Source organism: Lepisosteus platostomus, chromosome 9, assembly GCF_059453375.1.
Source record: "Lepisosteus platostomus isolate fLepPlt1 chromosome 9, fLepPlt1.hap1, whole genome shotgun sequence".
Taxonomy (NCBI): domain Eukaryota; kingdom Metazoa; phylum Chordata; class Actinopteri; order Semionotiformes; family Lepisosteidae; genus Lepisosteus; species Lepisosteus platostomus.
The window spans coordinates 24,848,293-24,862,696 of NC_142619.1; the positions used below are offsets into that span (position 1 = coordinate 24,848,293).

Below are 14,404 nucleotides of genomic sequence, written 5' to 3' on the forward strand. Positions count from 1 at the left end.
TTATGAGACAGCAATGAAGTATTTGAACTTTTGTTCCCCTTGCTCAATACAAGTCCTTTCCTTCTGGGTAATTTCTTTATAAATATTGCATATTTCATTAGTTTGAGGTTCCAAACCTATTTGCTATAATAGATACTGTATGAATGGGTCTAAAGTATTAGTAATATATAATTGAAAGTCTGCATCACCTGACTGCTGCACCTGGACACCTCTTCCTGCTTTATTCTGGAGAAACTGTTCCTGGAGAAGTAGGGTTTAAAACTCTGGAGTGTTCTGTTTTATTTCCACATCTGTTAGGTGTTAATAACACAACTCTATTTTGAAGCTTTAGGGCTTCATAGTACATAGTAGTTATAGATATATTTGTATATATAGATATATTTGTGTTCAAATTCAGGTAATTCTTCAGGTGGCTAGTTTTTGTTTTTCTACAACACCCTATCAATTTAATGCAGAACTTTTTTTTAACGATAAAATTAAAACTCTCCCCTAAGCCGACATCTGTTTATTCAATCTCTTCTGATCTTTTTTTTTAATAGTAGCGTAATCTGTACGAAAGCTATAATGAAGGCTGGAACCTCTGGTAATATGAACTTTGTCTTTACATGAAGAGACTAGAGAGGGCAAGAGCAGAGGGGTTGTAACCACTTGGTTTATTTTGTCTGCTGTGGCTGGAATTATCTTTTTAACACTTCTAATGTCCTAAGGGCTTAATTTACAACATGAATTTAGTGATTATCCCTGCCTGCTGTTCTGTTAACATGCTGTGCACTCTAAACCGTATTATGTAACATCGCTTAGCTTGCTGCAGTCTAATGTGACCCAGTAATGGCAGCTGTCAGGTTTTATTTGGTGGGTTTGACTGATGATGCAGCTTTAAAGCAACGTACAGAGATGCTGGTTTTGGAAGATAGTGTTGCATGCTGAATTCAGACGTTAAATTGTTAATACATTTTTAAACACTGATTTGCCAGACGTCACGTAGTGGGATGTTCGATTTACTTTATTTACTCACCTAATTCCATTTTCAAATGCACATAGTGGATACGTTCAGTCCAGCATGATCTGCGTAGCTCTGAGGGACACACAGCTTTAGTGAACGTGAGGCTTAAATGGGACACGTGATGAAGCAGAACTGCTAACACATTGTTGATGGGATTTTGTTTGACTGTGGCCTTGTAATGTCTTCTGTTAGGCTGTCAAGTTGATTTTGGTCTGAGAATTGTTAAAGCAGAAAAGGGAATTGATGATAAAGAAAATATCTATAAGCAATCAAGACTCTTTTGGTTGACTTTTATCTGTACTAAAGACACCTTTGTTTGCAGTTCAGAACTGCGGTTCTTGACTTCGTAATTTATTTTCTATTACAATGTTGAACTCTGTTCCTAGGGTATTGTGGATTTATGGGATTACCTGGTATGTAGTGCTGAGGAGAAGGGCAGTACTCATAGAAGAGCTATATGTGAAAATGTAATTGTTGCAGTTTTAACTTGAGCGTTTTTTAGTTTTTCCATGATAAACACCTGATTGTCACCTGCAGTGGCATTTTCTTGTCCTGTAATTTACTAGTTCTAATGTGAGTTGTCACTATGTTTTAAAATGTTACAGCCTTTTACATTTTCTCTCCTGGCTTATACTGTATTTTGACTGCTAGGGTACTTGGTGCTAATTGGACAGTGGAGGCACAGAGTATTGTGGGCTGACTCCTTTCCTTTGTAGCCATTTGTATTGTAAGGTTAGAAAGAAGTCTGGTTGGGCATAATTCTGAGGGCAGTGTTTTCTTGTATTAGAGAAAGTATTGAATTGCATAGTCAAGTTTTCACCATATAGGAGAACACTGATTCAAGGTGGTGATTGCATCTAAATATTTATCTTTAGTCAATGTTAGGTTTTCTTAGTCATATTGCCGATTTCAATACAAATATATTGATGAGGAATGTGTTTCTGCTAACAGTTGCACTAGAAAGTGTGTATTTAAGTAAGTTTGGTTTCACACTATGGGGTGTTTTTTACTTGTCAACATGTTTAGGAAAGCATGCACAATTGTTCATTAAAGTAAGGATTTTGTTTTTCATTTGAGTCTTTAAAAAGTGGGTAGTTACTTCAAGTAATAGTTTTATTTCTATAAAAGTAATTCAAATTCAATGTGAATAGAAGAAAATGAATGGATAGGCACAAACTAGAGTGACTGCTTACTCTGTTTCATGTGTCACAACGTTTGTACAGAGCATCTTACTGCTTTTTGCCACCGCTTTGCATTATGTTTTGGTTAGTTACAGCCTATTGTGGGGCTGAGCGGTGGCTCTGTGGCTAAGGATCTGCACCTGTGGCTGGAAGGTTACCAGTTCAAATCCCGCAGCTGGCAGAGGAATCCTACTCCGTTGGACCCCTGACCCAGCCCTTAACCCCAACTGTTCCAGGGGTGTTGTACAATGGCAGACCCTGCGCTCTGACCCCAGGCTCTCTCCCTGTCTGTGTATCTGTGTGTCTCATGGAGAGCAAGATGGGGTATTCGAAAGGACAAATTCCTAATGCAAGAAATTGTATAGGGCTAATGTAGTGATGTTCTAAAACATCTCAACGTCTACCGGTTTCCCAACAAGTTGCCTTGTGGTTAATTAGCAACAAGCTGTACTACACAACCTGGGTGATGTGCTCATAAATATCTATAGTTTGTTTTTAAGCATATTTTGTTTTTTGGTTTTCGTGATTTAGGGTTAGTGAAGGAACACATCCAGCAGGAGAAACTGTACTTGCGCATCTACTTACAGGCTTGAATATCTAAACAAGTAGAACTTTGATACTCATATAGCTATATAAAGGAACACATTTATCTGAACTTTGTTGTTTGGTTTATAAGTCAGTACAGCACTACCCAATATAGTTCAGTGTAATTTACATTTTAAAAATATTATTTTAAGGAATGGAAGATTGAAATGTATACTTGATCTTTGGGAGTTAAACATTGCTGTTTTTTAAAGTAAAAATACCAGCTTGCATCTAAATGTGCTCATCCGATAATTAGTAGGAAAAGCATAAAAACTTTTTTTTTTTGTGCTATAACATTGAACTATTAAATAGGAAGAACCCAAAGTTTCCCAATGGGTAAGTCAGTTTGCAGTCACTGGCACTTGATTGTTCGTCCAAAATTGCAAGCAGTTACATTGAGTTTTTAAGTGTAAGCCAAAAGGGGAAATTATTTTACAAATTGGTGATGGATTAGGTTTAGGTGATTTTTAAATGGACTTATGTTGTCGAAGGTTCAGAAGCCCTTCTATCCTGAAGTCTGTTGATAAAGGAGTAAAATGTTTTGTACACTGTAAAATATTACATTAAGAGCAGGAGGAGCAAAAGAAGTAGTAAATCTTTTCAGCTACTCCACTTACAGCCTTTTCTGTAGGTGTAGTCACCATGAGTGACAGTATCAAGTTTTTGTTTTGATGTTTGAGAGAAAAATACTTTGTGAACAGAACTCAGAAAGATGTTTGCGTTTTGGGGCTGTATCTGAAAGTGGCAGAATTAAAAAAAAAAAATAACTTCAACATTTTTAAACCGAAAATAACTGATTTGGGGGGATTTTGTCAAACAATGTGAAACATACGGTTAAACACGATTGATCGTAAGTAATGCTACACTTGAATTTATTACTTCAAAATAAGCCCCCACTTTAAATCATTCTTTTGATTCGGATCCCTTGCCCTTACTTAGTTGAATTTAATATTTGCTTAATTGAACTGAATTTAATTGTAGGTGAAGCCTTACCTTGTTCTGAATAAACTGAAGATTTAAAGAGACCTATTAAACCTGTAAGATTGTGGCCTTTTAAGGACCAGAGTTTGGTATCCTATGGTGAAATTTTGTCATATAGCAGTTGTTAGTGTTTCAGATGTGCAGATTTTTTATTCTGTATCAAAATCAAAATGTACACATTTGTTCAGCATTTCTAAAGCTGGTTTATTTCTAGGAGTTTGTCATTTTTTAGTTCATTTGAACTAAGTTTGTTTGGCCTTTTTAGTATTGGTTTCAACTCATCTATAAAATTTAATCTAGATATTGAAATTTACAGTTTGGAATAATTTAAGTCCATTGCTTTTAGGTCCATTAAATTAGAGGACAGCTGGAGGAAATCGCCAACACATTTACTGACTAACACATGAATAGAGAGTCTTAAAATAGAGAAATCATTTTTTTCCCACAGATGTCTGTCACAAGTTATGTAACTGTACTGTGATTGCAGAGTTGTATAATAAAGTACCTTTACATTTTTTTCAAAAACCTTTTTATTTGGTAAATGATGGCTGTTGGTTATCGTAGATGTAATGTCTACTTTTTTCAGACAAACCTCTTATATATTCTGCCTGTGCGTTGTGGTTTCTGTTGTAATAATTTAGATAATAGCACAGTGGAATAAAGGAATAAATGAATTCCTTTGTAGCAACGTTGTGTATTCCACTGTGATCAGATCACATGGGCATTAATAAAGAACACTGCTTTGTGGCACACAAAGACCCAAATGCACAGATGTCAGAGATGCATCCACAATGCACTCTTGAATAAATTGATTGAGCCTTTGTTATGGTTTACTATTTATAAACGCGCCTATAATTACACAATTGAATCATTTCATGAGTCAAGAGTTCGCTCAATTAGTGACTTTCAGGTGGGCAATAGTTGGTTCTTTAGAGGAGAAAAAAGCTGCTGGCATATGAAGCTATGTGCTTGACAGCTTTGGTACGCAATTAGTTTTTCGTGTGTCAAATCATAGATGTTCAAGAAATACATTAAGGGCTGTAGATTCTTGCTAGGAATATAGCCTTGTCTCTCATTTCCATCTTTTAATAAACATTTTGTGCTTGTAACCATATCAAGACTTTACAGAACATCCTTACTTTACAGCAATTAATTGATTAAGAAGATGGTTAAAGTAAATTTAAAGAATTGTCACAGTTGTACAGCTAAAAAATGAGGGGTCACCCAAAGAGAATCAGTCCTTTTCTTCACATTTGTAACACTTTTTATAAAAACTTCAAATTGCCGTCTTTCTCAAAGTATTATGTGGTAGTCTGCTTATTAAATGTAAATATTTATATATTTAACCAGTCAAAATAATGATTCTAAAAAGAGAGAATCATTACAAGCATCGGATTTGTTTCAAACCTTTTTCTCAAGTTCATTCACGCTAGCATTTAGAAGCAGCTGGGTTTGGCATTAAGATTCGCATCAAGCTTGGCACAAATTTTTAAATGGGCTTTAATGGAGTTAAAAACAAAATTAAGAAACAGGAATGACTTTTTCATCAGGTAAACTAAGATTATTACTGGTGTGAATTACAAGCTGCTTTATCAAAGTATTGAGCTCTGGTCTGATGAAAATATCTAGCTCTCTGCTCATAGAAGCAAGCTAAACTCTAAAACATTTAAAGTGAACAATGTTTTCATGTGCATCCATGGCCTCTTTACTAGAGTTGCATCTTGAAAGTTTTTCAATTACTTAGGGGAAAATCGAGAATTTCTTCCTTAGCTTAAAAAAAAAGTAAATTTTCTGGGCACTTCCCAGTATAAAGCTGCATATCAGCATTGGACTTAATGTTCAATGACTATACTGTGGCAGAGTTGTAATGTTTTGAGTAACTGCTTGGTCAAAGCAGATAATTTAAGCAAGTTTCTCCTTGTGGTTTCTCCAGTGGTCATCTGTCCAAAGGAAGTTATTAATTTTAAGGTGTAGGGAACTCATCTGCCTGTATGTACAGAAGTGAAAAACATCTTTATTATGTAATGCCTTATCCTGTCACAGAACATTAAACCCAGTAGAGTGTCCCACAAAACGGTATGTTTTAGTAGCAGTAATACTCCACAACATTAAGCCATCAGAGGTTTATTTAAATAGTATTTTGTCATTTCAGAAACGGTTTAAGGTGTAATGTGTGTTTGCAAAAAATATATATAGAATAACTGGGACTGAAAACTAAAGTTGTTTTCTCACTGTGGTCCTTGGATTACTAAAATGTTTGTTTTAAGCAGGAAAAATAGAATATTAAAGCTGTCTCCTAGGTGTGACTGGTTCCTCCTCAAATCAATGTGTATTCCAACCTTTTTGCGATTCCAGACCTGGACAGTGCTATGTATTGTCGATGGAACTATACTGACAGTAAAAGAAATCCAAAGTCATTAAATGAGTCTATATCTCCCTCTGGTGTAAAAAGAGTTTATTACACCCTTTGAGTTTGGTTTTTGTTCGGAGTGCTAAATCATTTTATTTTTAGTTTTAAATTTGCACACAAACTAAATAGACATATCCTTTATAGCCTAAGACAACTCAATGTATTTATTAGGGGTTCACCATCTTTAAAATGATTGATTTAAGTTAAATGGTATCCTAAGGATTGGGTGTGGGAAAATTTCCCTAGAGAATATGTATAACTTCGTAAGTGTGGTTGTCTGGCAATTCAGGGCTAGTATACTAAATTACATTTAGAAAGTAATCGGTGTATAAATTAGGCATAATATCAGTGTATGCTCAGAGACTGTTGCCAAAGAGTTAGATTCATATTGTTGTTCCGAAAATATATTCATAAAATGGAAACAGGAGTTGACCTGGGTGCTGGTGTGACAGTGTTTTTAAATGTACTAAAATATTTTTCAAATATTTTTTTTTGTCTTTTATTAAGCATGTATGTTGCTATGAATTTCACGTCTCAATTCTTAACGAGTTAATTATTCTAGGGAATACTAAAAAAGGGCACTGTATCTCCCTCAGTAAAGAATTGTTTGAGTCTTTCCATATCACAGTTTAATCCTGGTTAGGTACTTCTACTGTTAAAGCAACATTTTGGATACTGTGGTAAAGTTATCTGCGAACAAAAATAGATACAGAAACTGAGATACATTTTTAATTTCTTTGTTAAAGCCATACAAATTCTAATTTCCATTCAATGAGATGCAGCTCTATATTACATTTTACTAATTTTGGTATGGAAAAGGGTTTCTCAAAAGTGAATGTGTACAAGTGAATGAGTGCTTTTTAACATGTAATTCTTTTTCATTTTTTGTTAAGATTTTGTAAGCTCTAAATCTTTAGAAATGTGTAATGTTAAATCTGATTACATCATTGCTCTTTTACAAAAGATTTATAGCTTGAATTGTTTGTGCTAATAATACATTGTCTATACTGAATTTAAACCAAATCCTATAATGTTTTAAGTTTGTTTTGTTTTCTGTCTTCAAGAATTCGAAGAACAGGGCATTGAATCTGTCATTTTAAATCATAGTACTTGTTTAGTATGTGACCCTCAGCACATAAGCAGTCTTATCAGATTTTCCCTTTTGGGGATCTTGAAAGTGTGCAAATACCTAATACTTGGGGGGGGAAGGGTGTTGGTGTAACTTTGTCACTAATTGCTTCAGGCTTTATTATTCCACTACATCAAAAACATAAAAGAAAAAAGAGATAATAGTATAAATGGTTTATTCTTGACTTCTAGGTGTTGACATTGAAGCAGCTCGGAAGGAGGAGGAGAGGATTATGCTACGTGATGCACGGCAGTGGTTAAATAGCGGCCAGATCAATGATGTCCGGCATGCCAAATCTGGGGGTACAGCACTGCATGTTGCTGCTGCTAAAGGTTATACCGAGGTTTTAAAGTAAGTTCAGCCCTACTGTTTGAATTCATTTCACATTGCCATTTAATTCTCTCTCCCCCCCGACCATCTCCGTTCTTACATTTGATTGTAACCATTATATCCCAGTCTTTATAGGCAAGGAAGCGTACCTTATGAAAAGCATATATTGAGTCATTGTGAGTGACTGTGCAAAGCAACTTGCTTTTACAAGCTGCACATTTTGTTTGTGCTGCCGACTGCTGTAAAGCCACATGAGACACAGCAGGCTGTCGGCAAAAGAGAAGCTGGCCTCCTTTTCCATCTGTTACTGGGTATAAAGCCAAGATATTGTAATTCACCATCTCTATATTTAAGAGCTGAATGTGGTGTAATATGTTTATGAATGCAATTGAACATTATAGTCCTCATTATTTTATCTGCCAGTAGAAACAAGATCCTTATTACAGTGTTGATCTTCTGTTTTGTCACCGATTCATTTTCATGCCTTTATTTTCAAGCTCTGTGATTGTGGGAATGTTTGCACACAGTATTGTATAAGATGGGTTCAAAAGCCAGCTCAAGCCCGGATCATTTTCCTTACAGCCATGATTAATGACTTCTAGTAATGGACAACAAGCTGTTCTGACAGGTTAAACAAATATTAACATTAGATTACAAGGAAGTCAATGAACACTTTTTTTTTCTTTTAAATGTCAGGTGCTAACATAAAATATTCTCTCTATTTTAGGCTTTTAATCCAGGCAGGGTATGATGTAAATATTAAAGACTATGATGGCTGGACTCCACTCCATGCTGCTGCCCACTGGGGTAAAGAGGAAGCCTGTCGTGTTCTAGTAGAACATTTATGTGATATGGACATCGTCAACAAAGTGGTATGCATTTTAGCTTTTTATTTTTAGTGTTGGTCTTCAGAATACTGTATTTAACTGTGCTTAAGTGTAAAGAAATATTTTAATCGTGAAATGAAAGCTATTTTTGTGAAAAACATTTTTGTGTGAAAGCTATTTTTCCTGAATTTTTGTCAGTTATACTGCTTTGCACTCTCAATTCTTAAAGATTAGGCTGTAATTTCGTCAGGTGTACATCTTTAACACAAGACATTATTCACAGCAATGTTCTAATATTTCAGGGTCAAACAGCCTTTGATGTAGCAGATGAAGATGTCCTTGGTTATTTAGAAGAATTACAAAAGAAGCAAAATATGGTAAGTTATCTGTGACGAGCCTTTACATCCTGTGTTTGGATAAGCTACATTTACTGTTACCAAGAATGGAATTTGATAGCATGAACTTTTTCCAAGTATTTGTAAACATATGACTGGATATTGCACTAAAATGTAAGTTTTTGCTTGCTTATGAGCTTCTGGCAAAATGCATGTCATGCCCTTGCTTGAACTGGGGTTTATCCTTACCTATAAATTGGCTGCTGATTTGCCTCCATATTTACGTTTTGGCAGCTTTTGAGTGAGAAGCGAGATAAGAAGTCCCCATTGATTGAGACGACAACAACAATGGACAACAACCGGCCAATTAAACCACTAAAGAAGTAAGTAGCAGTTATAGGTACTAGGTTAGTATTACATTGCTGAGGAGGAAGCAATTTTTGTTTCTAAGATCCAAATTGTCCTTAAATATTTTTATGAAGAGCAAGTACCACTCTTGTCTTTGGTAAAGTTAAGATTTTAAACTTTCCTGCATATTTTATATTCTGCTATGTTGCCATTTAATACAGTACAATAATGTATTTATCAACTGGTCTATCTAATCAGAGAACATTTGTTAATCTTTCACTGCAAATTACCTTAATATTACTCTTAAATGTATAATACTTTATTTTAATTGTATGTATGTTGTCGAACAAGGTTTTCCCAGTTCTTTTGTTGCTTTTCCTCAGAGTAAACATTTTCTTTTTTTAAACATTTTTTTGTAGGTGTTGATTCTATGGCCCATGTAACCTTTAAATTGATTAGTGATTCTGAACCCAAATGCCAGTCTGTTTTTATAACCAAATTAAGTCTTGAACAAGCTGAACAAAATGTTTCAATATGTAAACTCTGTTTACATATAGGCCTTCATCTGTAAATGGCTTCCTGCATTACCCAGTTAAAATTGATCTTCACTCCTATTTCAGCATCCTGTATAAACCTCTGTACCTGGAACTTCAGTTGCATGCTCATGCTCATGGATGTCATTGAAAAGATGGCTCTTAATTTATGGGGATCGGAATATTTCAAGTGATATGAAAAAATGAGATTTTTCAGGGTTTATTTTAACAGCAAATCCTTTATCTTTATTTGTGTATTGGAATTTCCTGAGCCAGAATTAGTGTCTCTGAAAGTATTCCACAACAGAAGCTTCCATTTTTAGCCATGTTAGATGACAGAGGTACAGTAGAGGAGAGTTCATTAACGCTGATGTTAGGATGCTTTTATTTTGTGACTGTTGGGGAATGGCTCAAACTATCAACCAATTCCTGTGCCCCAGCAAAGAGACTCTCCTGAACGAGCAGGAGACGTGTGTGCCCCGCATTGAGTCCTTAGAACAGGAGAAGGCAGATGAAGAGGAGGAAGGAAAGAAGGATGAGTCCAGTTGCTCCAGTGAGGAGGAAGAGGAGGAAGATTCAGAGTCTGAAACGGAAGCAGGTAGCACCTTGTTTTCACGTCTGTCCAGTAGTTCTAGCTGGATGCAGCAAATCTGAGTTAGTACGTGATATAGCTCTCACACTCCTGTGTACATCCTATAGCAGGCAGTACTATTGCTTTAATGTACAGGCTGATCATTTACTTGTAAATTTATACTAAATCTAAAGCTTTTAAAAAATGGTTGGGGTTATGGTAATGGTATACCAGCTAATGTATTGTGATATAACAGCTAAAAATGCATGTTCTCAATTTTTTTAAGGTTTAAAGGTTCTGATACATATGTAGTGTAGTACCTGCACCGAAATAAAAAGGTTAAAAGGATAACGGGAAAAATAATTGTCCAGCTTTAAGCTGATGGTCCTTAAGGATACTTAAGATCTCTGGTGAAATTAATCAAATTGTTTATTTTATTAACTTCTCCCATTGCAGACAAGAGCAAAACCTCTGCACCTGTAAATAACACAAACAGTACCGTAACACAGCCAACCAGCGTGACGGTATCGTCCCCAACAATACCTACAAACCAGGTGACTCCTTCTTCTCCTATCAAGAAGGTATGGCAAAGTTTAGATCTTTGTTTTATGCATTTGTTCCCCTTGTTAAAATTAAATTGACGTCTCTTCATGTCATTGTTTCTTAATTTCAGCAATGGCAGTTCAGTGAGTGGCTAAAACTCTCTAAGCTCCTGCAATATTTCTTTTCCACGATACTCTTGGGTTCTTCCACTGTGTTGTAATCTATTTCATAAGATAGCTGCAAAATATTTATGTAGTGTAGCGTTTATTTAGCTAAAATGCACAATAGCTTTTGCACAGTTAAAGCAAATTGCTTCATGTGTAAAGATATTGAACTTCAAACTCTTAATTTACATTAAGGAAAAATATTAGAATAGTACTTTTTCCACATATTTTCTAGTGTTTTAAGTGGCACAAATGTTGAAATCTCATTCAAAAGACAATCTCATGCAATAGAAACTAAAGGGGGATGTAAGATTGTGCATGAGAAATGTCATCAGTAGAGGTTAATTCCACACTGAAGCATACAAAGAAATAGGAAAATAAATTAACATTTTGACTGTGGAGCTTTCTTTGGGAGTGGGAGGGTTGAGGGATACTTTGTCAGGCAAGTGGTGAGATAGACAATAAAATGAGAATTAGACACCTTCCCCTACCCATTCTCACATTTTATTTTGTCCTTACCCCACACCTTAGCCTTATATTCCTGCTTTTGTTCCTTTGATAATTGTAGGCTCTCCAGCTGTTTTTTTTTTACTTTTGAGTATGGAATTAACCACTACTTGTTAATCTTCTATGACATTGCCCATGCAAACGAAATACAGAAATGACATGGCCAGTTTTCAACAGAAGTGCCAGCTTTTATTTAAAGTTTTCAACCCCATCTACATTTTAATGCATTTGGAACAATACAGGAGTTGTTCAGGCTGAGGCAATACGTAGTTCATGCATTAGATGTAAATGTGAATATTGTAAATTAGTAAGTGCAAGGTGAACATTTAGTTGACATATTAATTATTGTGCTTAGACAGAACAGTTTTACATAATGCATAATGAGTGCTGAAAATTCCACTCAAAGTGCAGAAATTTAATATTAAATGAATGAGGAAACATCATTCCTCATTACATCACATTTCCATATCTATTTATAATAATATATGCCTTCTGTAAGTCAAGTGATACTTGTACATGTAAAAGTTTGGGAGATGCTGCTTTTCAGGTGAAAGCTTAAATCTGAGATTGTGATCACAGTTTATGGACATCTTTGAATAAGGGTGTTAAACATTATTTCTAACTGAACAGTATTTAGTTCCATCTTTATACTTTGTGTTGTGCCAACACTCCTTGAAAAGGGGAACTTGTCTTAATAGTACATTAGTTACATAAACAGTGTTGAGAATGATTTTGTTTTTCTGCTGATTAGTAAGCATTTGAGTTGGCAAAATAATTCATCATCACTTTGATTTTTATCATTTGAAAACATCTTTAATACGTTAGCCTGTGCTGCTTGATTTTTGTTGGTTTTACAGTGTTAGTCCAATTTAGTGAAATTTGCCAAGTACTTTATTAAAAACTTAGATAACTGTTGATTTTCTATTTTCCAAGTTAGAATTCAAATCACTTAAAATGATAAAACTTCATTTGAGGTTTAATCCTTATGCCCTCAGCATTTTTAGACATTTTCCTTATTCAGATTATCATCAGCTAAGTAAATAAGGATTAAGACAACATACATCTGTAAATTTCTTACGTATTTTTGTCAGTAGCAGTGTTTGCAGCTGACATCAGTTCTTTGTGACAATTTATGCAAAACCTAGAAACAAATATAAAGACATCTAGAATATGCAGAAAAATGAACTCACTGATATCTGTTTATTATTGGAGGGATGAGATTTAAAAAGCTGCAATTTCCATTGTTCTTACACTGCTGCTCCCTACAGGACAAAAATGGGATAAACATTTGTAGCTAAGATGCAGTATTAGTAACATCTTTGCAATCAGCCATGACTGTTGCATGATTCAGCAAAAGCAGACCCACTGTAAAGTTTTCGGCCAATTATTTAAGGAACAGAATGTAGAATTGTTTTGAAAGTCCTCATCAGCTGTGGCTAACTGACACTACTTCAGTACTCTTTTCCCTGATCTGCGTTCTCTATATGCTGTTGCTGCTTTTATGACTATCTTCTCATTACACATCTTGTCTTGGTTGGATTTAGTTTGATTTTATTGCTCCTCTCTTGCCTGTGGCGGAGCCATGCGATCCTGCATTATGGCGTCAGGGCTTGCGCAAAACTGGCATTTCTCTTGTGCCCAAAAAAGCTATGGTGAGGCATTGGTGTGCACTAGATTTTTACCGATTTGCAGTTAACAAGAAAAACTTAACCGGCAATAGCATGTTGTCACTTTCACCTCTGTCTGCATGTTCGTTTTTTTCCAGTATTTCAAAACCTGACATAAACTGAACGCCTGTTAGTGCTTGTTAGTGTTTGGCCTTTGAACATTGTTTTTCATTTTCCTTTTTTTTCTCAACAAACTGTTTGCTAAATACCAGGCGAAAGTATCAATTGAAAAAGCAGCTTTTTGTCCAGTAGGTCAAAGAAAGAAATAGTCTACATCAGTAAGATTTGTACTTGTAAATGTCAATGGTGGTGGTTGGATATTGAAAAGCTTTTCTATCTCTAAATCCTAGAGTGCTATGGAGTATGTTGGGGGGCATAAAAATAATTTGCTTTTAAGTGATGTAAAACATATTTGTGTTAAGAGGCAACTGAGAATAATTATAATTGGCTGTTGATGTATTTGATTGAAAACCCTTGTTTAGAGCTTTTGCTGGTTTTCAGTCCTATTCCTTTTGACATTTTAACAACAAAAATCAATGTTAAAAAGGTTGCTTTGATTTAACATTCCCATTCCTTCCCCTGGCATGGCTCTTGACCTGGAGACTACCCTCACCTTTTTACCCCCCAGTGTGAAAACACCTGAAGGAAAGTTGACACTTCCTGATGTCAAAGGAAGTATTGTTGTGTTATCTAAATACGTAGCTCATTTTATTTATTAGGTTAACCTCATAAAAGTTTTTGCATCAGAACTAAAATTCATTGGGTAACTTGCTCTGGTTTTAAAACGGCTACTCTTGCAGTGTGAGAAAAAAGACTTAACATTAATTTCTGCCTCCCAGTTTGCTCCACCTCCTGGTAAAGTCTCTCCCAAGGAAGAGGAACGGAAGGATGAGTCGCCCTCCTCCTGGAGACTGGGTCTGCGGAAGACTGGCAGCTATGGAGCTCTGGCGGAGATCACTGCTGCTAAGGAGCCACAGAAAGAGAAGGACACCACTGGGGTCATGCGCTCTGCCTCAAGTCCAAGGCTGTCTTCAACTTTGGACAACAAAGACAAAGAAAAGGTCAGATGCCACAGAGCTGACTATTTGTTTTCTCATGCTTTATTTTAAGTATTGATCCTCCCGTCTAATCTCAGTAAGCTGTTTTTCTCCTGGTAAGATACATGACAGTCCAGAGCCCATTCATAGGGAATAGGGTATAAGGGCAATCAGATGCTCCCTAGAGCACAGAAAGTGCTCCACTTAGAAATCTTAATGTACTTTCACTTCCTTTCATTCCAAGTACAGTTGC

The 14,404-nt window shown here is 35.6% G+C and overlaps 1 protein-coding gene across 14 annotated transcripts in view; it reads left to right on the top strand.

The window, feature by feature from the left end:
- Positions 1-14,404, top strand: part of ppp1r12a (protein phosphatase 1, regulatory subunit 12A) — an 81,278-nt gene that overhangs the window by 44,018 nt on the left and 22,856 nt on the right. For 7 of the 14 annotated variants that reach the window (XM_088647262.1, XM_088647264.1, XM_088647259.1 and 4 more), the window contains exons 4-11: positions 7,481-7,640; positions 8,347-8,491; positions 8,749-8,823; positions 9,076-9,164; positions 10,103-10,260; positions 10,690-10,814; positions 12,992-13,099; positions 13,954-14,175. In XM_088647262.1, coding sequence (XP_088503388.1) covers positions 7,481-7,640; positions 8,347-8,491; positions 8,749-8,823; positions 9,076-9,164; positions 10,103-10,260; positions 10,690-10,814; positions 12,992-13,099; positions 13,954-14,175 — 1,082 coding nt within the window. The remainder of the gene's footprint in view (positions 1-7,480; positions 7,641-8,346; positions 8,492-8,748; positions 8,824-9,075; positions 9,165-10,102; positions 10,261-10,689; positions 10,815-12,991; positions 13,100-13,953; positions 14,176-14,404) is intronic. The other 7 variants (XM_088647263.1, XM_088647272.1, XM_088647268.1 and 4 more) reach the window with 3 other exon arrangements.